Source organism: Synchiropus splendidus, chromosome 3 (genome assembly GCF_027744825.2).
Source record: "Synchiropus splendidus isolate RoL2022-P1 chromosome 3, RoL_Sspl_1.0, whole genome shotgun sequence".
NCBI classification, from domain to species: Eukaryota; Metazoa; Chordata; class Actinopteri; order Syngnathiformes; family Callionymidae; genus Synchiropus; species Synchiropus splendidus.
The window spans coordinates 5899556-5927062 of record NC_071336.1 but is presented as its reverse complement, the minus strand read 5'-3'; the positions used below and the strand labels follow the sequence as shown (position 1 = coordinate 5927062).

The 27507-nt window shown below is 42.2% G+C and overlaps 1 protein-coding gene across 2 annotated transcripts; it reads right to left on the bottom strand.

Moving 5' to 3' along the window:
* Positions 1 to 1212: 1212 nt before the first annotated feature.
* LOC128755787 (protein Dok-7-like) lies at positions 1213 to 26864 on the bottom strand. 2 transcript variants are annotated; one of them, XM_053859790.1, is made up of 12 exons: positions 26764 to 26864; positions 26634 to 26679; positions 25235 to 25465; positions 22748 to 22948; positions 18114 to 18233; positions 15775 to 15873; positions 14829 to 15571; positions 13902 to 13950; positions 13215 to 13736; positions 12310 to 12398; positions 11481 to 11550; positions 1213 to 3673 (listed from the first exon to the last, which is right to left on the bottom strand). In XM_053859790.1, the coding sequence occupies exons 1-12, from the start codon at positions 26815 to 26817 to the stop codon at positions 3537 to 3539; spliced, it is 2361 nt and encodes a 786-aa protein (XP_053715765.1). In that variant the 5' UTR covers positions 26818 to 26864; the 3' UTR covers positions 1213 to 3536. The 2 variants fall into 2 exon arrangements, with proteins under 2 accessions (XP_053715765.1, XP_053715766.1); XM_053859791.1 differs by having other exon boundaries at positions 13215 to 13733.
* Positions 26865 to 27507: the final 643 nt, after the last annotated feature.

Here is a 27507-nt window from a genome sequence, read left to right as displayed (position 1 = left end):
CTTATCAGAGGCTCATCCCACTCTGAGGATCCGACTCCATCTCAGACACGCCTGTCAGCCAGAAAAGAAGCTGGACCAAAGCGAAGATATAGGAGGTGTAAGTCTCCCCACACAGTTGGACTTAGATCACTGCAAACACACAAGACAGAGCTTTAAACTCAAACAGTTTTTGCTTTGGCTCTTTCACCCAGGATTCAAAGTGATGATGCAAGAAAATCATCTTCGATATTTAGAATGAACACAGTAGAGTGGAATTTGAACTTACATGAAGAAGCCTTTTGTCTGACTTGTGAATTAAATGTTAAACTAGCTACAACAGCAGAATTATGGCCATGTTTGCAGTCATAAATGTTTTCTGCTATTTTATTTGTCACATTAGCCTTTTACCAAATGTGCTTTCAATGTCCTTAAACAAAGAAGTATGATTGTTCCTTTGGTTACAATCTTTGTTTCTTTAGGTTCTGTTTAGTTTTTCAGTGTTTGCACCTTAAAAAGCACTCAAGTCAAATGTGAAGAATTCAGTTCATCATCTCCACGTGTCATGAGCAAGTCGGAGACAGTCGTAGGTGAACCATGTCTTTTGTTGAAAGTCGCTCACTTAGAACTCCTCATTTGGGATGAAACAAATGCGTTTTAAAGCACTGTTCCTGGGGGCTTCTTTGCAGAACGATGAGAACGTTACAATGCTGTGGATTATTGCATGACCATTACAAATGTCAGCCATCATATCAATGAAGTCAGCAGTCACAAGACAGGGGAGAGTCGCTGTTGATCACACAAGTTGTTGCATTTAGTAAGCACCGCTGAGATGGCTCTGTCTCACGGTGCATCTGCTCTCAGCCTCAGTAACACTCGAAGACCGCTCAAGTGGAGATCATGTTGTTCGCACTGTCTTCTAACCATGTTGCAGTCTCAAGTTGGATTACGTAACTCTGAAGAGGAGGTGTGTGAAGAAACACTTGCGACAAGGCCCCAGGGAGTCTGCCACAGATGCCTTGTGGGAACCTGACCACACAATATTTTTGGCTTGTTTGTGTGAGACACAATTGAGTGTGTGAGTGAATGAGGCCAATGTCCAAGACCCAATGACCAAAGCTGTGAAAGGTCAGTGACTGAGGTTTATTGGGTTGCTGTTTACAAACATGGTGAAACGCCTGAGGCCTCGGCCATTTGCGACAAATCACTTCGCTATTTGTAGAGGCGGACCGTTTACATAGAAGACTGGAGATTGGGGGCTCCAGCAGTGCGTGAGACATTAGAAATGAATTAATTAAAAAAAATCAACAATAACTGCATTTTGTTGAAGTTGAAGTTCACCTCTTAAACCGAAGTAGAGTTACAGACACGCACAACTTATAGTTTTGATAAAAGCTGTTTGTTTTATTGGATGGGTTAACACATGGATGCTTCAGCCCACAATATTTGCAAAAACTCTACTTCAGGATGTGCTGAACCAAAACTACGGAATGAAAACAAACATGATGTAATTCTGTGTTTGTGATGCTTACGCTTCAAAAGGGCCCACAGTTCCTTCCATGAACAAAATTCACAGCAAAGCAGTTGTGTAGCTAAAATAATCAATAATTTACAGAACAAATGGTGGAACAAGAAAAGAAATGCTTCAGGGAAACGCTCACACTCTCTTCCATCGTTGCAAATATTCCTGTCATCACATGTATATTTCATCACACATATCCAAATAAACTGTTATTTTTCACCACAGGGAACACATATACACATACTCTTAAAGCGTCGGGTCACCATCGATAGACCTGTAACATCTCACTGCTGATGTTAAAGAAAGGGGGAACAGTTTAAAGGACAAGGGTTTTCACCGTTTCTACAGGGTTAAGTACCTTCTAAAAGCAGGCCAGCAATTGGGCCTCATGCAGCTGAGACTCCTTACAAAGCTGTGGATACATTGTGGCACAAGCTCAATGGTGATATAGAAAGATGCAGTGCCTAAAGACAAGAAAGAAAACGGCTGTGAATCATGTCATAATTTAAAAGGAATGCTTTAGTATCTGTCTGTCGGTCAAAAAGCACACTGATGTGCAGGGCAGCCGTCTCTCACTCTCTCACACACACACACACAGGCATGACTGAAGTCTATTCCCACAGCCATCAAAATGTGTTTGATAATGTTATGAATATATGTGTTGGAAAAAATACATACAAGCCTAGCAACATAAAGGCCGAGGTAAACGTCAAGACAGATGTTTGTCAGTGGTTGAAGAAGGTTATATAAACATGGCTGCAGGCAGCGACAGTGTTTCACACTTCAAATGGCGTAAAAACATGCTGGTGAGCAAGAATGTTAATGCTATGTACTCCTCGAAACCTGGCATCTGAGCTGTTCTGGCACACTTCAGGTTTCTTTCTTGGTTGATACAGATCGATTGCAACGCAGTTTTCCACATTTTCATTATCTCAACTAAAACCTGAGCATCTGGATGATTAATTTTGTTTCCATCTTTCTGATACAGATGCCTTCATGATGAACAATATCAGCATATTAGTTAAAAGTAATATTTTGTCTTTGAGAAGACAACGTAGGAGTTACCAATCAAAAGAACTGAGCTCTGGTGGATGACTCCAGATGAAACCAGAAGGCCTTGTTCTGACAGCCATAGCCAGTGGTCACATGGAGGAACATTGTTGGACACAGCTGCTTGGTTTCTTGACCGAGCTAGCTAACCGCTACATGGTCTGTCCAGGACACATCTGAGTTGCAAAACAAACATCAGGAGTTGAACTGCGCCTAACTTGCTACTTCAAAAACAAGTAAGTTTCATATAATCATTGGATGTGTTTTCTATCCAGACTGAAGAGGAGAGGAGCTGATCATTACCCGTCTCTCTCTCACTCAAAGTGGTGAGGGACCCACAAGATCCTCTCATGCTACATTACATTCAACAGTCATCCTCCTCAAGTTTACAGCTTTATTGTCCAGTCAAAGTTATGTTTGGTGCGGTTCCTTTTAGAGGCAGACTGACCGGTCAATGACTTAACCTGACGGCTCTGAAGCAAGAGGAAAAGAAGGGAGGAGAAAGGAGGGCGAGAGTCTGTAGGAGGCAAAGACAGGTTAGAAAGTGTTTTCTTTACATACCACCGTCCTGCACCTGCTTGCACGTGCTCAGTGTGAGATCGAGGTCATGTGCTGAAGGACTCCAGGAAAGCACGTTCTTACATGAGCAATAATTTGAGCAGAGATGCAACCGAGAGTTGGGGCGGTGAGAGACGCTATGACGCAAAGATAACACGATTGTTGAACTTATCAGAGCTGCTGACTCAGCTCCAGCTGGCACATCTTCACGTTCGCGCCTCGGGCTGCCACGCTGACATGATGCCATTTAATGAGATGCCAAAAACTGATCCAGTGCCAAAACACTTTCTCAGGAGGCCAGACTGTCATATCGCCTTACGATGAAACCTGGATCCCAGCACGGTGACGAGGTCAGCTACGGTCTGCCTCCAGATTTCCAAGGTGTTGTCACTGTGTCCAACTTATACAGCGAGCTCAGTCGACATGGCCGTCAGTGTTGTGTTGTCCTCCGCCTGAGCTCCAGAGTGTGCAGGCCTTCCTGCCGACCCAGCGCGTGCTGTGTGCCCACTTTATGAGCCGTCTCTGTGGCTGCGATGTCGATCTGAGCATACTTGGTGGAGCTCTTTCCTGTTGAGAGAAAACAGTCAGTCATTTATTGACACTAAGGTGTGCTAAAAAAAAGTCTTAGAATAAAGCCTTGTGTGTATAGGACGTTTATGGGGCATGTTTCCTCCCCAGCCAGTCGACAATAAAGGACAAAAGTAAAGCCTAGCAGAGCTCTACATTATTTTCTGGAGCTGAAGCTAGAGCTGAGACAAAACTCTCAAGTAACTGATCATCCAAGTTCCCACTCTCACTTCATGTCACAGGTTTTGAGAAACAAGTCAAAAGTCTACACAGAATGCATGGACTGTCCCTGATGGTGGGGAGCTTGGCCTTTCTGGAGAGACTCACTGCAAAACTTCTGCTCATCCATGCAGAAAGAAGCCAATTCAAGTGTCCTGCACATCTTGACAGAATTCATCATATTCAGAAAATATCAAAACAAGATTTAAAACCATGAGTCCACGTACATTTCCCAAACCTTGAAAAAGACAGGTCTTCAATGACAAATGTCTCATACTCATCTCCTCTGAGTAGATGAATATATTTTCATCATCTCAAGGAGCTGCTCCTTCAGTGGCCGATATACAAACTTATACTAAAGTTTTAGTTAACCTTGTTGATATTTCAGTGGGACTGTTGTTCATTTAGGCAGCCTCCTGACAGCTGCCAAGTTTTGTCAATCAAGTTCACAATTCCAGTTTTGGTTTGGTGTCAGCGTCTCAGCACCTCTCAGGGCACTAAAAGGCATTTGAGCTTTTGAAAGGCCTCACCATTCTGGAGAGTGTCATGAACAGCCAAACAAACGTGTCAAACGTGAGGTCAGAAAACAACAGAGCTGCGACCTTGCAGCCAAGATGAGCCTGAAATGTGTGCACGCGTGGGAGCGAGAGAGCGTTACTACATAGAGCTGAATATGCAAATGATTCAGTTATGAAATTCCCCTCATGTGCAGAACAGTCTGGCGCTGGCAGTGCTCTCACATTAGCATAAGTGTGTGCTCGTCGCAGTGTGCAGATTCAGTGCGTGAGTTGTCAGGGTTGCAGCCTCCACGCAGTGTCAACAAAGCACACGTCATCTAAACTGGTCGTTGAAAAATCAGATGGTGCTATTGGACACACATGAGTGCTTGCAAAGGAGAAAGTCATCAGCAGTGCCTGTGATCGGCTCTGGTGTCAGCTATATCACTGACATCAGCTGTCAGCCTCTCAAGATGTATGGGATTGTTGCCATTGATGCTGATAGAGACACAGATGAGTACTATGTATGAGACAACAATATCTCAGTTTCAAAGTCCATCCTCTTCCCAGACCACAAAAGAGCTCATGCAATTCTTAAATCACTGTTTCGATTTTATCACAATGTCTTTGGCATGATTTTATTCTAGTTTGGTGAATTTCCAGAATAACTTTTTACACTCTTTGCCTCAGCTTGCTTCATAACAACAATGATTCTTTCTCTCTTCACTTTTCACACATCACATTTTGTAGCACATTTATTTGGTTCTGCATTTAGTTTAAACCACAAAGCAAACTTTGGCAGTCGACGAAAGTCAGTAAGGTCTTGAAGAGAAACGTCACATTAGCCGTTAGCTCTGTGCAGACTGTGGCATCGGGGATCTGCCAAGGAGCACTCCATCACTCTGTCGTGAAGGTGTGTGGTCACATTAGAGGCATATCAAGTTTAAAAACAACTGCTAGTTGCACATCTGACCGCTGTCTGAGCTGTGAGTGTGTGGGGAGAGGAGCATTACGTGCGAGTGATGGACAAGTAGCGTCAGCATACATCTACAGTGTACAGGTAACATCTGACTTACGACTAGGATCGGTTCCGACCAACCGGTCGTAAGTCAGATTGGATGTAAGTCGAATGCCATCATTTCCCATGGCACACCTGGAAAACACTTGCACCACAACACTGCACCACAAATAGTGCACATTTAGAAGCCTGTTTCCTGAGGCCACGCAACAATGATCTATCTAGGCAAACTCTCTTCATTTTCCCTTCGAACCTCCACATTAATCGCTACGAGGGATGCAACGAGCATTGAGTTTGATAGTCGACTACTCACAGACGACTGTAACTATACGTCGACTAGTCGGCGTATGACGTATGCGAGTTGCCAAACACCCCAACACGTGTGATAGTGCTGATGTGAATAGTGATTAAAAGGAAGAAAATCCAATTGTTATAAGCACTTCAATTGTGTTTGACGTTTCAGTTGTTCATTTCTGCTCTTACTGTGGAATGCGCCATCGTCATGACACAGATAGATACACAAACTGTTGACTGGTGACTGATCATAATCAACTATGTCCATCAGTGCTATGCCTCACTAAGACTCTTGGTGACTCTGAATGGGTCCATGAAATTGAGTTTAATAAGTAAGTGACGTTGAATATTCTCAGCCCAATAATTGCAGAAACCTTATGTAAGCATTGACTAACTTTTCAATCTTTTCCGCAGCGTTTATTTTTGACCGAGGCGTCTGTGACCTCTCTTAGTGAAACAGCTCCAGGGTTTATTAGGTTAGTTCTATTGCATCCTTACTCTGTGCTGGCATGGGTGCGACTGTCCCCCGGCTGCCTGGCTCCAGCAGCTCCAGCTCCATGTAGTTGAGCTGCTTCTTGGATGTTGGACTAATGGGAATATTTACATATGTCACAACATCATTGCGAGGCCGTTCAGGAGGCGGTACCTCAGGGGGAAATAGGAACACCACTCCTGTCGATGCAAGAACAGTGATGAAACTCAGTCAGGGATGTGATGAGTTAGTCTGCTTCAGTTAGTAGCCATGCTCTTATTCTTAACTGACTGAGTCTGAGCTCATTTGCTTTGCAAACCGCAGAGAGGCACATTCCCAAACAATCTGCGCAATCATGCACTTTTTCAAACCACACTGCCAGTGTACAGCAGCATGCCTGCCTCCATCTGCCGAACTTTACGAGTCATATGTTCACCTGTCATAAGTGAATCCCAAGGACCCTGAGATGGGAACAACCCAAGACTTGAGGAAAGGAAATCTGACTCCAATCAGATACTCAAACATTTCTGGCATATTCATTGTTATTAACCCAGTTCATGTTGTATGGAGCCTTTAGCTGTTACTTGCTGAGCCCTCAAGAGCACAACCTCTTGCGCCACTGATGCAGGTTTTGTTCGATTGTCAGAGTAGATATTTCACTCCATTAAAGGACCAAAATAAATTAATTTGTTCTATTTTTAATTGAATATGTCTTGATTAGATTACTAATATAATGAATACAAAACATGTAACTGTATCTGGTATTCTGCCAAGCATTTAACATTATTCCATATTCAGCTTCAGTGACGCAGTGTGTCCCGACATACTAGAGATCCAGGATGACTTTTGGTGACAGGATGTGTGAGTGGCCTTAGTCGGCAGTTTAACCTTATTTAGAGAATCACTAAGAATATACGCACTGGTATATGACAAATGGCACGGAGGAGGAGTGACTCCATGTAACAGTGAGAAGCACTGTTTATACAAATGAAGCTGTTCACAGTTGAAATACACTTCAGGGTGGGAATTCCTTCTGCTTGCCTGCAGAAAGGAGATGAGACTAGAGCATGTTCCCCCCTGCTATCCAGCACTAAAACTCTCACCAGACACCAGAGAGAGACAAAGCTTTACTAGTATATGAAGAACAATAAGCACATTACTGGCAGATTCACTACTTCCACTATGTCATCCAGCATCGCTGGCACACACTGCCATACCACACCACCACAGTCACTGGTTTGACACATAGGACAGCAAACCACCTCAGAGTAAACTCACAGACAAAAGTCAATCAAGAAAAAGAATTTTGGTATTCTGGGATGTTAGGCAGTGAAATCAATGCCCCTTAGGTGTTGCCTCTTTGTTGTTGAAACTGGCTTTGGATGTTTTGTTTCACAACCCTAGCTAAAAGCCTGCATGTCTGCAATCACCGGATTCTCATAGACATCAGTGGAGAACGAAAACTTTTAGGACCCCTTTGTGGGTTGCTTCTTCATCACACTCAGTTGAGTCCTACTTTGCCGCTGATGCTACATTTTCAATGTTCAACCATTCTACGGGATTCAGAGATGGTAGGTTTCTTCCTGGACAAGTGAGCAACTAAATTATTATTTTTTTTGTTCAGATACATATGTCAATGACAGCAGCTACAAAAATCGGCTACCAATTATTTGACTGCTGATCACGAATAGCCCTCTGCTAGGGTAGCTACAGACCAAGGCTGTCATTTCTGGGATGTTGTGGGGAAGTTTTAACTCCTCAAATGCAGCTTTGGCATAAATGGATCAGTCTTATATGTTGTAGGAAAAAAAAAAGATTTCCCTGCTCGTCTGGAGGGAAACCTCATGATTGATAGGGATGGGCCCCATCACGTACCGCCACATGCGGATGACTGGAGTGAGCTGTTTTTCTTTTTTAATGTACTTCATGCAACTTTAAATCTGCTCCTTATCTCCTAAATAATAATTCAATGTCGACCATCCAAACTGCACAGTCATTAGTAAGGACCGCAACAGTTTAATAAAGACTGCAATACAGCTCATAAACATTCAAAGTGTCTTTAAGAGGATGTGATGAGACAATCATACTAAATAAAAATAAGAAAATGAAATGCAATAGCCTCAAATGCATCACATTGGATGCACCTCTCTATATCGTGATTTTCTAGGTTTTCCATCTGTTTTCAAGAGCAAACAGCAAAATCAATTCACACTATATCTACACTAAATGCTGTAGCACAAATATCATTGTAGCTGCAGAGCAAAGTAACAGTGGTTAGCCGGCAACTGACCCTTATTAAATGGCAGCAGAAATGTAAGTCATGGCCACTGACCCCGGTGTGAAACTACACAGCAAGAAAGTGGTCCATCGTGACACCGATGACTCAGCTGTCGACGTTCTTGCTGAAAGGCGATGGCTGCTATTCCGACAGCCTCTTTCCCCATAGATGAAGGCCTGGGGTCACTCAGATAATGTGCTTTGAAACCTTGATGGGAGGATTGTTGAGGAAGCTACCTGGCAGGCTCGGTGACCTGAACTCAAAATGTCAACTGCATTGAGGGGAAACAAACATCTGCTGGTAGAACTGCCATCAGGATTACAGAGCCTTGTCGTTCTCTCAGCCTTCCTTGTTTTGTAACAAAAAAATTTGATCTTAGGTGCAACCATAAGAAAAATCTGTGTTCATGAGCCAATTTGGATTTTTGTCCTTTTATTCATTAAAATCAATGAAACTGCTGTTTCTCAAAGAAAAAGCAGTTTCTCAAACATTACTTGCTGCATTAGTGGCATAGACAAGTTTTGGTCCATTTAAAACAACAAACATTAAGCCCTTCAGTGAATGGAGTAATCTCTCTTTCTCCATGGTTAGCTAGGCGTGACCCTGACCTGTCGCACCTAGAATGCAGGAAAACTGGATGCTTCCAATAATGGGAACACAAAACAATTCCAAATAAACAAGCATACACTGATGATGAAAAAAAAAAGATGGTCTTGAACTGACTGACTTAGATCAATCTGGAGCAAAAACAGCACAGCCATGGCCGCCTTATCTGCGTCTCCAAAAATTAGCTGCATGATGGAGCAACAAGACGAAGAGCACGGCAGTCAACGTGAGTGGGTGTAGGTGTGCAGGTCGGTGAAACAGACAGACGGCTTTTGTGCAGCGCTCTGACAGCTGCAGGGACTTAAGAGAGTGGGTGAGCATTGGACTGAGGGCGTGTAACTGGCCAAACGTCCCCTGACATGTCATTTCACCTTACATCAGGGCAGACAACCTGCCAGCCATCTCTGCTTTCTGCTCATGCTTTTTATGTTTTGATTTAGCGTTATCCAGGTCACAGAGGATTTCAGAGGCTCCTGCACTAGGAAATTGCTGCCTTAAACCAACCTTGTTTATTCCAACAGGATACAATGGTTGTAGCCAGCTGGTGACATTGAAGAGTGAGTAAAGCTGCAAGGTTCATAGCAAGAACCTGCTAAGGTGGGAGAGTGAACCTATTGTTGGAATGAGGCTTGGGTAAAATTCAGATGAAGAAACAGAGGCACCACAGATTGCATGTGGGTCTGTGTCTGATCCGTGAATTCGCGTGAAACGAAAATTGAAATGGTATAAATAAAACACAATAAGGGCCTGTTTCTTTATTCGTTTTATAAACAAATTCCATGAAACAAAAAAACGTTTTTTGTGCGGTAGACTTTGTGCTGAAAACAGAATAACAAAAACGAAAATATTATCAGGAAGGGTTATTTGAATTGAATTGTTGGTTTTTAACTCGAACCGAAAGGGAACCCCACAACAAGCAGAAAGCGCAAATGGAAAGCAGGCGCGTCACAGTTCGCAAGAGAAGACATGACCACCAAGAGAATTGCGACTATTTTCCAGGTATTAATGTTTGAATAGGCATTCACATAAAAGCTATATTTCTAAAGTTAACTACAGTCGGTTATTCTTTACATTGATCAGGTTGACACACGTAGCGTGTACATGACCCATGCCGATAATATTTTTGTATTTGTTATTCTGTTTTCAGCACAAAATCCACTGCTCGAAAAACAACTTGTTTTTTGGACTTAATTTCTAAAACAAATAATAAAAAACGAGCCATTATTGTGTTTTATTTGTATCATTTCAATTTTCCTTTCTCAACGTAAATTGAGTCAACAATTCATACACAGACCCATGTGACTTGCTAAGACTGCTTTATCAATTTTATTGATGGGCAACATGTTACAGGCTGGTCTATTTCTATACCTCGCATGCTAATTTACACGCACTGCAATGCGAATGTATATATAAATTCTACATGGAGTTTTGCCTGCGTGGGTTTTCTCCGGTTTCCTCCCACAGCCCAAAGACATGCTCACTAGGTTAATTGGCAACTCTAAAATTGCCCCTAGGTGTACATGTTTTTGCCGTGGACTGGCGACCTGTCCAGGGTGTATTCTGCCTCCCGCCCTGTGACTGCTGGGATAGGCTCCAGCACTCCCCACAAGCCTGAACAGGACCAAGCACCGGCTAATTGACAATGTGTGTATGCATGTATGTTGTGATTGTTTTTGTCATCTGAAACACATGTGATTCCTGAGATTTTAACACTGTCTGCTATACTTACTTTAACACTTGTCACTGACTGGATTTCTGTGAGACTGAATGTCTCAGAATCTTCAAGTAAATGTACTAAGGTTCACGCAGGTCCAATCAAATAGTCAAAAGTGGCCCAAGTGCTTCAAAGTTTATTCGGAGGTGTTGTGATAAACTGAGCTAAATAACTGAGCTGAGCTGCTTTTGTTATAAAATAAAGGTACTCCATGGTTTTGGTGTCAGCTGAACATAAGTGGACTATTTTGGGGAGATGATGTTCAATAATGTTTGGTAAAAGCCAAAAGGATCATTTTGAATATTTGGCAGGAGAAAATGCAGCTTGGAAAGTCTTTGGAGTTCCATTGCAAACATTTCCTGAATCTGCACTTGTGTCACACCAAAATCAGCCTGTGGCAAACCATGAACCATGCAATGTCTGAATGTGTTGGAGACAAATTTGCACATTCATGTCACCAACACTGTGCACCAGGCAAATCACCAGCAATCTGTGGTCCAGCCCTGCAAACTTCAACTTGTATGACTTATTATAAATGTTTATTGCTTGCTTTATGATATGTTGTACGACAGCTACAAAAGACCATGAGAAAACATGCACTTGAAAACAAGCAAACGCGCGATCGTGTGTGCGTTTGGTTGCATCAGTCAGGCTAACCAACAAGGTACAAACGTGTTCAGAGTGTGTACGCAGAGGAAGACACACTCACCCTCTGTGTCTTGGAGAAACTTTTGCTGTCCACATCTGCTCATCAGCTCATACTTGCTTTTCTCTTCTCCCTGCACAACACATGCACAACTATTAAACACACAATCAGTGTTACGTTTGGCTTACATGATGCCTAGTACAGTAATTCTAAAATGTCCAGGTGGTCGTGGCCGTATGAAAAGAAAACCTTAATTGAACGTAAATGGGTTCAATGTACGATAAACTACTGAGGTTAAACGTTGCTGTACGAACCACTTGCATCTCAGTGAAACCATGAAAGCCACCCAGACTAGAGACAAACCTCTTTCACCACTAGCTAGGCTGCGATAGGGACAATAACAATTTGACTGCTAGAAGGAAGTGGAGACAGATTCAGATTCAGCCATGGTTAGCTGAAGAGACACCCCTGAATTTGATCATCCCCACCGTCTGGGTGAGGGTGTATGACGATGTCAGACCCAACTTCCCTGATGACCCAGGTTACATATGCTTCCAAGGGGAAAATCCTTCCAACACGCTCTCTCTCACATCACAATTTAGGATCAGAGCTTCGCTATATACATCTGAGAAATTATAATTTCACATCATTAGAAATTGGATACGCAATATCCACTACGTAACAACTCCAAAACAGGATGCCATGATAGTCTACAGTCCACACACTCACAAAGAACTTCCAGAGTGTAAATCACAGAATAGCTCTCAACTCTCAAGCTTTGTTCCCCTGATATCATAGGTTTACACAAACTTGGAGCATCATTACCTAAACAACCAGAACGTGGGAGCAGTTGATAGCGTAAAGCGGATTACAGAGTTGGGGAGTGAAATACCTCCGAGTTCCTCTCTGGGACTGGACTCTCCATGATCTCGTAAGCGTGGTCAGCTCTAGATCGTTCTTCTTTGACGCAAAGCCTTTTGTCTGGTGGGGAGGGAGAAAACATGGTGTCACACATCTGGCTTAATGAGCGATGAAAGGTAACTCAACCTGAACAGTGGCCAACAATTGAACAAAGAGAGGTGATAATCACTTGTCAGTACAACAAACATGACTATTGAGTAGTCATTCACCAGATCAGAGCAGATTGCATGCAAAAGCAGCTCATGTTAGTCTGATAGAACAGCAGATACTATGAATGAAGGAACAAGCTGGGAAAAAAATGACTGGAGAAAGACAGGTTGTCCTGAAATGTTGAACACACCAAAACTGAGTTGAAATGAAACGTGATAAACAACACGGAGTGCAACAGTTTTCCTGTTCATAGCATTTCAACCACCTTAAAGAATAACACAATGTTTTTAAAACAGCTTTTGGAAGTTTCAATGAACAAATTATTTGAAAGGGCATCCTCTTTTCACTAAATACATTTTATAAGCTCTTTTTATGTCAGAAACATGTCTTTCCATATTCTTCGATTGCAATCCCTGGTCAAGTTATTGGTCTACAGCGATGAACCCCTGAGTCGATCAACAGTGACTGACTCACGAGTAGCAGCAGAAAATATTGATAACTGCAGCGTTATGCGCTAGTACATGGATTGCATTTGTTTACTACATTAATTGAGGATTAATTTTGAAGAATTCAATATGTAAGAGATAATTCACATTTTTGCTGTACCACAACAACAGAAAGTAAAGAACAAGAAGCAGCCAGGTGGAAAAAGATTTATTAAGAAAAGAAAAGAAAGGAGACATGTCCAGTTGGAGACTGAAAATGAACAACAAGGGAGAACCCTACCTTCCCTGGTCTCTTCCTGACCATTCATCTCTTCCCACTGGAAATCCATGTCACGTGAGTGCAGACCTGCAGCTTTATGATAAGCCTCCAGCTCCTGGTTTGCGTTATGATGCAGGCCATTAAAATGTACATGGGATTTGAAATTGCCTCTGTTATGGAGCATGTGAGCAGGCAGGACATGTGGCAGTGGGTGACACTGTGCTCCCAGACACTTGAGACAGTTCTCATAAATGACAGGGTCTCGCTGGTGCTCTTGTATTGGTGATGGTGGTGAGAGTTTTGCTGACGTCGGGCTCATCGACTCGTACAAGTTCAGTTTGCAGATGTTTGCTTCTGGCTCCCGATCCACTCTTGGATAGTGCAGTAGATCGGCCAGCAGAGTGGTTAATTTCTTTGGCAGAAGGGTCTCCTTGTTCGTCTTCCCTGAGCTAAGGATGGAGCCAGGCGTGGCCTTTATCACAGCGCTGTTGTCCTGGATCCCTGTCAGTTTTCTGCATGGCCACGTGTCAACACTTTGATCTGCTGGATTGAAACATCATGTCGCAGAGGCAACACACTTCAATTTGTGTCCCAGACGTTCTCAGGTCAGTGGGCTGTGACTGATGTGCAATTCTATCAAGCGTAGCTCTTGTCATGCATTCGCATGCAGAAATAAATCCATGCTAAGTGCCATAATGATTGACTCACCTGGTACTGCTGGAACTACCAAACTGCTGGCAGGAATGAAAGGTGTTGTCTGTTACAAGACACAAGAATGTTTAGGTTAAGGTCAATACTGCAGCTGGTGCAGTCCAGGATTCATGCTCAAAAAACGATGTTTTAAAGCAAAAGAGTTTAAAAGACTGTTTTCAATGTGCTTTGAATATTATTTGAATATATGTTCTCCTTGGATAGCAGAACCAAAAACTAAGCAAACAATAGAGAACAGCTGTAAAGTGAGGTCAAACTCACATGTATATGTGCAACACGAAAAGGTCACTATCATTTCACAAGATTACCTCAAAATACCTTTCCATGCTCACTATAACGCTTTTTTTTTGACTGAACACATTTTGATCTCTGTTCATGATGACAAAGGCTTAGTTGGCAGAGGCAAATCAAATGCTATAATGGTGACAAAAAGTGTCTGAATTAGGGTTAGACCAATATGCTTTTTTTTTTAGGGCCAATACCGATATCTGCTGCCTTAGAAAAGCCACTAACCGATAATAGGCTCAATATTTGATATATCAGCCTAACCGATATATCAGTCGACCTCTAGTCTGAATACACTTGCTTTATTTAGCACTGCTTCTATTTTTACCTCCACCTCCTAATGTCTGTCTTTAATGAGAGTTGGACAGGTGACATGTGCATAAGACAAGCAAAGAGAGGGGCTGGAGGAATTTATACATTTGTACTACATATAATCCAAGCTATTTCACGCAGTACTTTATTAAAGAAAATGTACAATAGCCATCCACTGGGATTTCAAAAAATAGTATAATATGACCTCATAAAGTAGAGACATTATGGAATGGGAGGTGACATCACAAGGGTAAACCCCATTGTCAGTAAAACAGGGAAGCATGGCAATGATTTCAGTGTATCATCAAAATAAACTTAAAATCTTACCTTGAATCCATCACATACTGAGCAGATGGTTATTATGGTCTTGGGGCCCGATGTGACAGAGCTGCAGCCAGAACGTGCTTCACTAGAGGGCGCCATCTTGGCTTTCCTCCAGCCCTCCTGCACCTGTCTGCTCACTGACTGCCGGATATTTTCTGATGGACTCTGGGACATGTCTGTTGAGGCTGCAGTTGCGCGTTCTTCATGTGAGTCCTCACACTCTTTGGAAACTCCACCCGCCTCCTGCACCAGACTCCTGGGGCTGTCATACAGATACCTCAGTGATGATGGCACCTGGTACTCGTGCCCTGGGATGGTTGGGCAGGTACAAGGGCTCAGGTCTTGCACCAAATGTGGAGGCAAACTAAAAACCGAGCCAAAATCCTCAGCAGGGGTTATGTCCACACTGCTCGTGTAAGAGGAATAACTTCCGGAGTAGGAGGAATGGCTGCCGGTGGCAATTCCGCTATCTGATGAGCTTTGTCGGCCGATTTCCTGCAGCTGCCGTGGTGCCTTGATGAGAGTTCTTGTCCCGGCCCCGTGAGTAACGGAAAGCTTCTCTACATTTTGGGATGTGACTTTAATGCCCACAGGCCCAGTGTTTTCTGGCTGGTTGGTTGAAGGCTCACTCCAGATAACTAGTCTGCTGCCAATACTGCCATCTGATTGGCTGGTGTCTGAGGTGTCGGAGGATCCGGAAATGCTTTGATTATCTCCACCAGGAGAAGGACAGTACACAGATGACACTGTCGAACAAATAACAGAGCTTGCATGAACAGTCGTACCCACTGCTTTAGACGTATTCTGTATTTCTGTATCTCTGAAATGCTGAGTGGAGAAGATCAGCCATTGAAGAAAGCAATCGTTTGAATATAGTCCATTGTCATTACGGAGCAGACTAGTATGAGACAAGAAAACAGGAACAAGCATCTAACAGTGGAGGCACTACCTGTGCTGCTCCTGTGGGACAGCATGCTCAGACGCTTCTCCAACTCCTGGGTCTCGTGGTTCAACCGTTCTTCTGAATTAGTTTGACTGGCATTTGGATCTAAAAGGGAATGAGAAATATGACACGAATTGATCGAGAATGCAACACAACCTACATAAACATCAGTTTGTTTTGGTGACTTTCATTGATGCAGACAAGTTTATCTGGATTTGAAATGTATCACTTGTTTTGTACAACCAATAAAAAGCATCAACCTGTGCACTCTATAGCCATGTGACCATCGGCACCCAAACACTGAAACCAGGAGTGTAAATTTATTCATCTAGATCATATCTAGATTCGTATGAAGAGTAAAGTAAAGTCCACCTCTTCATACGAATGCGTGACTTGAGTTCCTCGAGCAATGGACACGAGTCATTATGATGTTTCTTTGAGGATTTTGCAGTGAAAACACACACAAAACCGTTGTGTTCATGTGAACCTAAATTTGACTATTTGCTTCGATGTTTCCACTTCTACTATTTAAATAGGTTTGATACCATGAGATTTCATCTTTAAAAAGAGCTTGTTGTTCACTGACGTCATGACGGCATGTCGCGCTCATTTACTTGAAGCAGAAACCCTGGAATTTGTTGTGGAGTGGAAACACCAAAGTTGAATCAACTAATTATGGATACAAACATAGTAAATACAGGTAACTACTGCATTCAAGATTTGAAAAAACATCACTTGAATATCATGTTGACTTCTTGAAGGTTATCATTATTATTACTATTAATTATTACTAATAGTAATAATAATTAATATTCCTGAAAATAAATGATGTTCTTTGGACTAAATGCTGGACTTTTAACATTATGTTTTTAAATATTTGCAATATATTTGTCAGATGTCAGAAATACATTGCGAACTATAAAGAATAACAGCATAGTTTTAGCAGTGGGAAAAACAAAATGGGAAAACTAAAGAGACCCTCCATTAAGACACATTGAAGTTATTATGAATGTGTTCAATTAAAAAAAAAAGAAAAAAAAATGTAAAAAAACAACAACATGTAAACCAGAGAAATCATTCATATACTCAAAATAACTGTGCAATTAAAAGCCTGTTGTGACCACCAAAATGTTTAACGAATGTTGCGTTAAACAAGCGACAGCTATGTTTTTTTAATGCATGCAACCGCAACAAGCTGAGTGTTTTTTACCAAATTTGGATGGCAGGGGGAGATGGACATTACTTAAATAAGCCCCCCAAATTTAGATGCAGAGTAAAAGCGAGAGAGTGAGGCATGGAGACGTGGAGCTGGAACATAGCAGCAATTAATCACAACGGCAACAACAACGGAGGCAGATTGATTAACTCGAGAGGTGAGTCAGACAAACACTCAGACAACTGGAAGCTGAAGTGAGAGAGAAGATGAAATGAACAGGACGGCTGCAGTACGAGTGTGGGGGTGCGTGTGTGAGTGGAATCCAATGGATGAGGTTACATACATGTGTGGCGTGATTAGGAGGCTTTGGCTGCATGCCTGTGTGAACTGTGACTTTGACCTTCAACCCCGTTCTGATGACGCCACAGCTATTTATTCTACAACGATAATATGGGCATGAGCTCAGCCTGCCATGGAGCAGGTCTATTTGGTACAGATTTGCCACGGTACCTGCTCAGACACAGCACTAATGAAAAGTATAATGCCACTGTGAGGCAGTGTTCATTTTCATGAAAGATGCCAGGTATCGATCGAGACTTGAAAGGACTCTCTCCGACTTCATGTGATGCATAGTGAAACTCAACTTTATACTTTATTTTATTTTTTTATGACGTGCATGAGGGTTTTATTTCATCACACTCAGGCACCCAAGAAGCAGAACAACAAACATAGAAGAGTGGGTCTTGTCTGAGAGTGGTCACCGAGAAATAAAGTGTATATCAATAACAATTGCAAAGGCTGCTTCAAACACAGCAGTGCGGTCTGTGAAAGGTGACCTAAGTTTTATATCCACCACGTGCACACGAAGAAGGGGCTAGGGTGATTAACTAAAAGTAAAACTGTCCACTGGATAACCTAATTACATAAAACAGCTGTCAGTCACAATTGCATCGCATCAAAGCATTTCCACTCAAGCCTGGAATCTGACACACTGTCCAAAAGAGGCTGGGTTCCAGGAAGGCTGTGCACCGTGGTGCACCAAACGAAACCTTGCATTGTTTGCAAATTCTACCCGGTAACGACACATCTGTTTTTTACAGCATAAAAAGTATGTCTTTAAAACATCAAACTGCTGGTTCTCATGCAGTGTTGTAGAAAGAGTAGGAAATACTGCATATTGCACACTGACCTGGCAATACTGGTCGCAGTCCAAAGGGGCCTTTTGTGGGGGAAATGCCTCGGACAATGCAGTCGAACAGAAAGCTGATATGTTCACTCTCAGCGGATGTGAGCAGAAAAACACCGGCCCCTGTGGAACACACCTTTCATTAGTGTCAAATGTTGAAAGCCAGGTTTTTGAGTGATGAATTAGCCACCTTCAAGTTACAGATAGAATGGTTATTTAGAGAAATATATCACCAAACCTTTAATAATAAATTCTGCACCAGTCATAAGATGATTTGCCCATCAAGATTGTCAGTAGTAAATAAACCTGAGTACAATGTGCGTAGGAATGACAGACAAGAATCTATCAGGTGAAGCATGCTCCAGAGCCTTTTGACCTCTTGCTGAGAAAACAATCCTGTGTAAGGCGTCAGGTGCGTCAACTGTGTGTGAGACCACCCTGTATTCCTCACACTCAAGAATGTTTGGTGCCATGACGGGGGGCCAAACGCAAGGCTTTGGGTCTACTTAGATTGTAAAACCCATTTACCTTGAAATGAATTGTAATCGTCATACAAGCCTCCTATAGCTACATCAACAGATGAGAAAATAATTTTTATCTCTTTTTGACAAAACGGAAAACAATAGACATAACAAAAAACAGGTGACTAAATATCAAGTGTTCTGACTAAGGGGGTGTCAAAAAAGCAGCTGGCTTCGAAACATCAAAGACTTTTTTTTAAGGGAAACAAAATTTCATGACTCCACCAGCATCAATTTGATTAATTGGGTCAATGTAAAGCAGATGGAATAATTGCTCTTCACTTCATCGAGGCATCTGTCAGCTAGGGTGAAACATTTGGCCCATTAAAGTAGAATAGATTAGCAATTCTGGCATCAGATAGATAACGCTGTCACTGACAAGCTTACCCTAACACTTTAGATCACTGCTAATGATTTATCGCTTAAAAAACAGCCACAGATCACAAATATTAACACTAAAAAGCAAATCACTTATACATGTACGCTATAACCCGGTGTGAGGATTACAGTAGGCTGATAAAGGGACTTGGATGGGTGGATATGTTTTACACAAACATTTCAATAAAATGAAACTGAAATATGGTAAGCGGCGTGACAGGATGACAGAATATTGTGGCAAAAATGCAATAAAGTATATTCATGAAAAAAGCATAGAGAATAAAATGAATTTAATTGATAATGGACTGCTTCATAATCTTTCTATCTCATGCAGCATTGCACTGAGGAAGGAGTGATGAGTGTGGTGAGGGCCAGAGCAACCAAGTTACACTGAATTTTAGGCTTCCATTGTCTTTAGGGATTCCATTGTCCTCCTTGGGAGACTACAACGTACATGTGGGCAATGACAGAGAAACTCCAATGGCTGTGTGTTGTTATGCGCTAGTCACGGTCTGTCCACACACCATCACCATGTTCGAACATTGGGACGTTCACAAGTGTACTTGGTACAAGAGCTCTCTAGATCATCGGTCAATGGCCGATTTTGTCATTGTACCATCTGATATCTGATTTGTAGCTCTTCAATAAGATTGAGGTTGCAAGTTGCAATTGAGTTCTTTCAAACAACAAATAAGTCGACCAGCAAGAAGACCAGCAAAAGACCAGCAAAATTTCCAAATAATACCTTGAAGATTATAAATCGCCTTGAAACATAAACGATACGCATCGGCACACAAAGAGTCGCAGTCCTCAGACATCAGATCCACTATCAACACAATTTAAAATTGGTTACCTCTGCGTTTCATGTTGTCATGAGCTAAACTAAACTTATGTCATGTATTTAGTGTATTATTTATCACTCTGCATCGTGAATTCTGTTTACTTCAGTGGAGTGGAGAGTCAACATGAGATGCTCCAGTAGGCAGCGTCACACACGGACCGCTGCAGAGTCTCTCTCACCGTCCGTGGTAGGACATATTGTGTGTACGTGGTAAATCAGAATGAATGTGTTCACCGTAGTGATGAATCTGCAGACATCACAGTGGTAACTGAGGGCTTTTTGCTTTTTTTGACTGATTAAATGCATCAACACCATCGCTGCGTTGCACATCTTGCGTGTTTCAGTGAATTGATGAGGCACACTACTGCGTCCCGCACCAGGCAGAAACCGCTTTCCGTGTGAGTCACTGCTTTGCACGATGTGGCTCAGGGCTGCCACAAACCGCGACCACGTTCTGTCTTGTGTCTCAGAGCCAATGGATATTAGCCGTGAGACAAGTGTTTGAGCGACCTTCTGAAGTGGCTGCTCCTGTGACCCGCCAAAGGATAAGCAGATGAGAATGGATAGACGGATGGATAAACTTTCTCTCTCCTTTCTCTCTTCTCCTAAAGCTCCATCGAGCATCATCTGTAATGGCTCAGTCTGAGGGAGGTTACATGCACAAGAACTGAGAAGACTATTCTGCATGTGTCTGTATGAGCATGTTATGCCAGACGTTTTGCCTTCTTGTGAGGGCATTTTGCTTTGTCAAGACCTCACAAGGTTTAGAGGTTAAACGTCAGGTAGTGGGTGGTTAAAGTTAGCCATTTGTTTTGGATGCTTAAGTTAAGGGTGAGGGGTTGGCAAAAGCATTGTGTCAATGAGTGGGCCTCACAAAAATAGAGAAACGTGAATGTGTATGTGTGTGTTTGCCTGGTCTTAAACCTGGTTTGGCTAGTCTTGTGAGGACCAATGCTTGGAAATACACCAACTTTTTGGGACATTTTCAACAAGGTTAAGCCTCAATTTAAGGATTAAAACTTAAAAAATACCTAGACCACTGCGATTAAATTAAAGTTTGGTTACAGGGGCTGGTTAATGTTACGCATTTGTCTTGGATGGTGATGTTTATGGCACGTGGCTGGGGAAAGAACTGTCAATGAGTGTCCTCACAAAGTGCTGACAAGGACAAAAAAAAGTTGATCCCGGAAGTTATTAAGTTGGCTCAAGCAGTTTGTTCAAATACACTTCTCTGGTGAGGTGTTCCAGACATGTCTCACAGTGAGGAGGCCTCTTCACACACTCAAGACACAGTGTGAAGGTTATACTTTTAGGTTGACTTTACTTTGGATCATAGCTGGTTGAGATACACATTGAGAACTCTGATAGGAGAGTCCTTGGACTTTTGGGTCAGGTTAGGCATAAACGGTAGTGTCCTTCTGCCTGGTGACTTAAGAACCAACAGTGAAAGAAATGCATGTTACTGACTGGTCTAAAACTTCTCAAACTGTTGCTCTACAGGAGTCACACATGTTTGAAAATCTCACAAGATAGTATCCAGCATCTTTTCAAAATCAGCTATTAAGAATTCAAAAGAGAGTGGTCGTATCTGAACTGCTGGATGATTCCTACTGCTTGTGGTTGAAACAATGGAATGACTTAAATTAAATGTTTGCGTCAAAACAGAACAATTCTTGAAAGCTAATTCCGTCTGCATTTTATAAACATAGTCAGGCTGTTTTATTCAACAACCTTTGGTCGTATGTGAGCTCAAAATAATGACAGGCGCACTAAAGAAAATATAGTGTAAAATACAATTTTAAAAAATGGTAGTGTTTGAATATAAACATCAATTTGATGTGCATATAATGCCCTATATGATCTCTTTATCAAGTTCCACATGTCAGTGAATTATCCATTAATCCTTGGATATACATGCGGGATGCCACTCATTGTTCTGGGAGGAGCAATTTCACGGCACAATTGCGGAATAGCCGCAAATGAGTCGCTTCAACCCACAGCCAGTTACAGTGAGTGAGACGTATGGAAATCACAGCTCAAGAGAGGATTTAATGAGCCGTTATAGTGTGATAATGTGACCCAGTTTCCCGCGGACATGTAACTGTCATGTGTTTCTTCAACTCCCAGGGAATGTGTTTAAAAACCATCTCCACTAAAAGACCAACTTCTTATTTACATTGACTTCACTTGTTTTTTGAATTTTACGGCCAAGTTCTTCACTGTTGACAAATGTGTTTTAAATGTTGCTCGTCTACCAGGTGAAGTCATTAGAATTGAAACTGCTGAAACTTGTGCGTTCCTCTGGTTATGTTAGCAATTAGCTTGGTTATTACCTCACTAAAATGTATTGGTTGCTTGCTTGCAGGGTCCAATGGGGATAAAGAGACTGGTGACTAAAACAGGTTTGGTGGTTAGTTTGCTAGTTTGAAATGTGGAAGGTTTAATGACAAGAGCAAGAAAGCATTGTCATATCTATCCTCGCTGGTTCCAGCTCTTCAAAAGGTTACAGTGACAGGTTTCCATGGGGCAAAAGGCCTGTTTGACACAGGCCATGTGCGATCATGACCAACATCTCGTGTCATCGTGTAGGCAGGCCCTAAATCTCTTCATTTCTATCAGTGGTAGAAATTGCATGCTGCAGAGGATTTCCATTTTTAGACATCTCTGCAAAAGGGTCTCATTTACTAGTTATGTTTTTATTACTTTTAAATAACTACACATTATTTGTTCCTTAGTCAGACATCAAGCGCATCAAACCTCCTCATAATAAATGAGACATGATTTATGTAGCAATCCACAATGTAACGAAATATTGACCAAAACTGTGACGGCATAGTTGCACAATAGTGGAGAGGAATACATATAACAGCACAAATATGCATTTTTGAAGTACTCACAGTAGCCACATCTGGTTCCGCCCTCAAACACAAACCCATTAGGCACAGGGCCATATCTGCGCAGGTCTGGAAGATTCCAGTGGCCGACGATGGTGGGGGGGTTGTCCCGAGCTAGAGCTAAGAGGTTGTTGCAAAGGTGAAGAGTTGCAGGTCCGCTTTCTAATTTTGTCCCGGGCAACACTCCCACACTGAATCTGTGAACTAAGGAAGCATAGGACTGAGACATGACAAAACCAACATCTTTACACACAGATTGATCTCTCTATCTCTTTATCTAAATAAAGGTCCTCATCCGCAGGGTCCGTCTTTGTTTTCTTAGCCTTGAATGTCAATTCAAATCCAAGCAAAAGCCTACTCGACTCCGACTCTCAGCCAAATGTGTTCGAAATGAGAGAGAATAGGCTTAACCGGAGATAGTTTGTCATATGATGGAAGAGGCTGCCAATGCGTCGTCTACAGGTCTCACATCATCCGTCAAGTTGGGAAAGATTCATGTCCCACCAGCTTGCGGATGACAGACACACACACACAAGCACATGATTCTCAACATGTACACTCAAAGATTGGAATAGCCATGGGTCTTTTAATACCGTCATTAGTTTGAGCTTTAACATTGAGCTGGACTGCAGCCAGCAGCTGTGCTAGCTTCCACTATTAATAGACACCATTTGTTCCTCACTTACATAAGTCATTGAAAATAGTAGAAAGTAAACAACTTCTACTGGAAAAGTTGAGTCCTTGCTTGAACACCTTTGGTCGCAAATATCAGGAAGTGTCATTCAGGCTTTGTCACAAGTCAATTGGAAATGACCTTAAATTGACATGCTGTGAAAATGCTTGAGTATAGTGTTGTAAAGATGAAACATGAACTTGAGTCTCATGATCATATTCCCCAGGTAAACTGCGATGTCTGGGTTTTTCCTAAATACTACATTTGGATGCTGTGGTTGGAACAATACAATAGCATGCATAGTGTACACAGTGAAGATAAAAGTCTTGTTTACAGAGACCTTGAATCATGTCACAACGACAACGTTGGATAATGCTTTTTGTTCTTCGAGGTTTTCCGTGTGGCTGTATTCACAGTTAACTGTTCTGACTGCAATGTTTGCAGAGTTTCCACCACAATGCTACAAAGAGGGACTGCCCCATCCAAAGCCACAGCCTGCGCCCCTCGAATGAATTTACTTCCATATTGCACAAGATTACGACAGACATCGTTGAAGGTTATCTTTCCTATAGAGCAGCTCTTTGACATGCTCCTTTATCAAATCAACAGAATTTTATGTTATTCACTTTCCTCTCCTCTATCTCCTGTGTTGTAGACACACACACAATACGATATTCAAAAGTGCCCAAATGCCCTGCATAATGGATCAAAGTTAAACCCAATGCAGTCTTCTGTTTCGGCACAGGTCTCGCTCCTCTGTGCTATGACAGTACATATGCCGACTTTGGCAGGTGAAGCGGACACTCTGAACAACAGAGGTAACGACTGAGAGCACGTCCAAAACCTCACGACTGCATTAGAAGATTCCACATGTCAGGATGATGCTTTGCACAATTAAGCTCAACATACTTTGATTTCAATATATAAGGTATAGTCACAGCTCTCATTAAGGCCGGTGAGTCTTTTTCAGGGTGACAGTCCGTTGTGCGTGCGCACTGTATTTCACAGATCTGTGTACAAACGTGGAGGTTAATGGACCTGTGGATAGACAGGGCCAAGGAGGTAAAGGTGGCGAATGTTTGTGTGGGTGATGGAATTGATCAGCCAATTAAACTGGCTCCTTGTTCAGATATTACAATATATTCATGAGAAGAAGAAACATTTGGGTACACCAAAACACTAGTTAGGTCTCATGAATGGATTAATTCATTCACTTCTCACCATCAATGCATTATTTACTACATTCCTCAGACACCATTGTACATTCATAAGGTTTCATAGAAGATGTTATGAATGTTCATAATCATGTATTACAACTTACAAAAAGGTTTATTAAGTATACTAAGATGCAGAAATGGAAAGACCTTGACACAAGTAACAATACATGAACATCTTCTATAAAGCTTTATATATACATTATCATGTCTTAAGATTGCTTAATAATGCATTATCGATGTGACCATTAACTAAAGTCTTACCAAGTTTTCTATTCATGTGACATGGCACCCAAAGGGGCTATATATTTTTTAACTTGCAGTCATGAGTTGACTTTTAGTGAGTCACTGACTGCACCATTATGAACAAATTAGAAGTTTGCAAATAACAATGTGCTTCACATATTTTGTGGGCAGCTTCCTAGTTATGTCAGCTGTCCATCGCAAAAGGCTTTTCCTTTTCTTTGCACCATAGATTCACGGCGTAGCAGTGGTGATTTGGGGCTTTTAACAAATATTTTGATCTTCAAAGAAGCAGCCTTACAAAGTCAGGATCAGCAGTGGTTTCATCAACATTTTCAAATGACTTGAAAGTAGTCTCACCTTCTCCTAGAGTGTAGCGTAAATGGAGCTCCCAGGCCTGAAGAGTGTCCCTGCTGTCGAAGCCCAGCAGAGCAGCCTGATTCAGGCAGAGGATGGACAAAGTGAAGGCCACACTCTCGTACCACTGCCCTGTTTCCAGACCGCAAATCTCCTCCAAGGTGACACTGGCACGCTCCTTGTTCCCCTGAGCTTTGTCAGACTTGTCCTTAAACACTTGCAACACGAGGCAGTCTGAAGGAGTCAGAGAGTATGTGAAACACAGTGTTCCCTGGATGTGTTTTGTGGATGTGACAGAAACAGCCAGCTCTAAACCGCTTACGTGCTGTAAAATAACATTCAAAAAATAATTAATGAGGACGTGTAATAAAGTATTTCTGTCTATAGTAGCTCATCAACGTGACCTTCATATAATGTTTGTGCGTCACCATAACAATGTTAGGTATTCTTGTAAGTAGCTTCACTTAAGTATGTATCCACATTACGTGCCCGAGAGAGTGTCTTTTCTCCCCTTGTCTCACACTCACACACACACCTCGACACATAAGACTGGCATGTCAGACAGCTGTGACAACACGGGTATCAAAGCTCTGAAGTGGAGCAGCTCATTGTGACCTGCAGCAGCAAGACCACTGAAGAATATCGTAAACAAACTTATTTATTGGTCACGATGGTGAAGTGAAGTGTTCAGAATACTGCAAAATAAAAAAGAATGCAGTACAGTGACCTGCCCAGTTGCACCTTGTATGTCATGAGTGACATGACTTTACATGTAACTAACGTTTATTTATATGTATAGGTGATTGCCATCACCGAATTTATCGACTGTGTTCCTAAGCCATTCCATCAACATCAGCATTCACTTTCATGAAGAAAATTGCAAAGACCCTTTCACTTGAGATGTTTACTCACCACTGCTGAGACTAGTCACTGAATAAAGTCATCATCCTTTGCCTGACGGTTGTTCACCTACGTATTTTCGTGCAATAGTAGTAACAAACATATTTACACCTCTATTGGGAATATTCCTTTTCTTGAGCGCAGTCTCTCAATATTAATATGAAAAGCAAGTTCATACGTCCTGAAACACTACTTTTTATTTTGTGTTTTTTTTCGGGGTATCAGCGATAGTTAACTGTTTGACCTAACAGTTCATCATAGTTTCCTGTGCATTCTGTACATGTAAGTGGTACGTTTTGTAACCGGAAGTAAGCTGACGAAGTCTTAGTAACGCGCCGAAAATAAAATGGAATTGTACTCGGTGCAAATAAAAATGTGCTAGTCCAGTAGGCTGAGGCTAAGCTAAGGTCACACGTGTGTCCAGGAGTCCACACACATCTCTTAAATGTAAGCTGCAAAAGAGCACAGCAGCAATGGGTCGTGTTTCTAAGGAACAACTTACCTGCTACAGGCGAAGGCTTGCGAAGAACGAGCCACCTAGTTTTCCACTACGAATGAAAGAGACGTATTAAGCACACGGCAGACAAAGTTTAATGACACGCTGGCAGGCCCTTCTGTGTAAGTTTATAGACCTTCTTTCCATCTCGCAGTCTAGCGTATCCCTCCACCACGACAGAATCCGTCATCTTCAGTCATGGTTCCTGACAGCTGCACGGTCGCCGTCAGAGTGAGACTCGACTTCAAAATAGCTGCTGGTGGCGGTCGTCGGGCCCGCGCGCGCCTGTGTGCGTGCGTGGGTCACCTGAGCCGCCTCGCACCCACCTGCCCGTGTGAACCAACACACGAGTTGCCAACCTTTTTATGAAGGATGCCTGCGATTTAAAACGACAAATTCCACAATGAAGTATAAATAATATATTAACCTGTTTTTATGAGGCGATCCCTGTGATTGAAAACAACAAATTCCAGCCTGACGTATAAATAATATAAGCAGTCTATCATATTTTATTACATTTGATATGAAACGATGCCACTGATGTAAACATTTCCGGCGTTTTCAATATTAAAAGTGCGTATTGTATCGTAATACGGGATCCCCATAAACATCACAGCCGTCTCTCGAAAACAGGGTTTGGCTGTTCCTTCATCTGCAGTTAACTGGGAGCCACATCAACTATTTGCTAAACGCAATTGTGTTCAATCCGTGTTCTCCCTCTTGTCTTTCCGCACTCTGAGCCAGTCGCAGCAGGAGAGCGCTGAGACGAGCCATTGCTGTTTGAGACCGTGAAGGAGCGCACCAGCCCACACTCAGGACACGCAGGATTGCAGGCTTTCGTTTAAAGTTGGCTGTCAACTGTAATCTATTGTTGTATGTT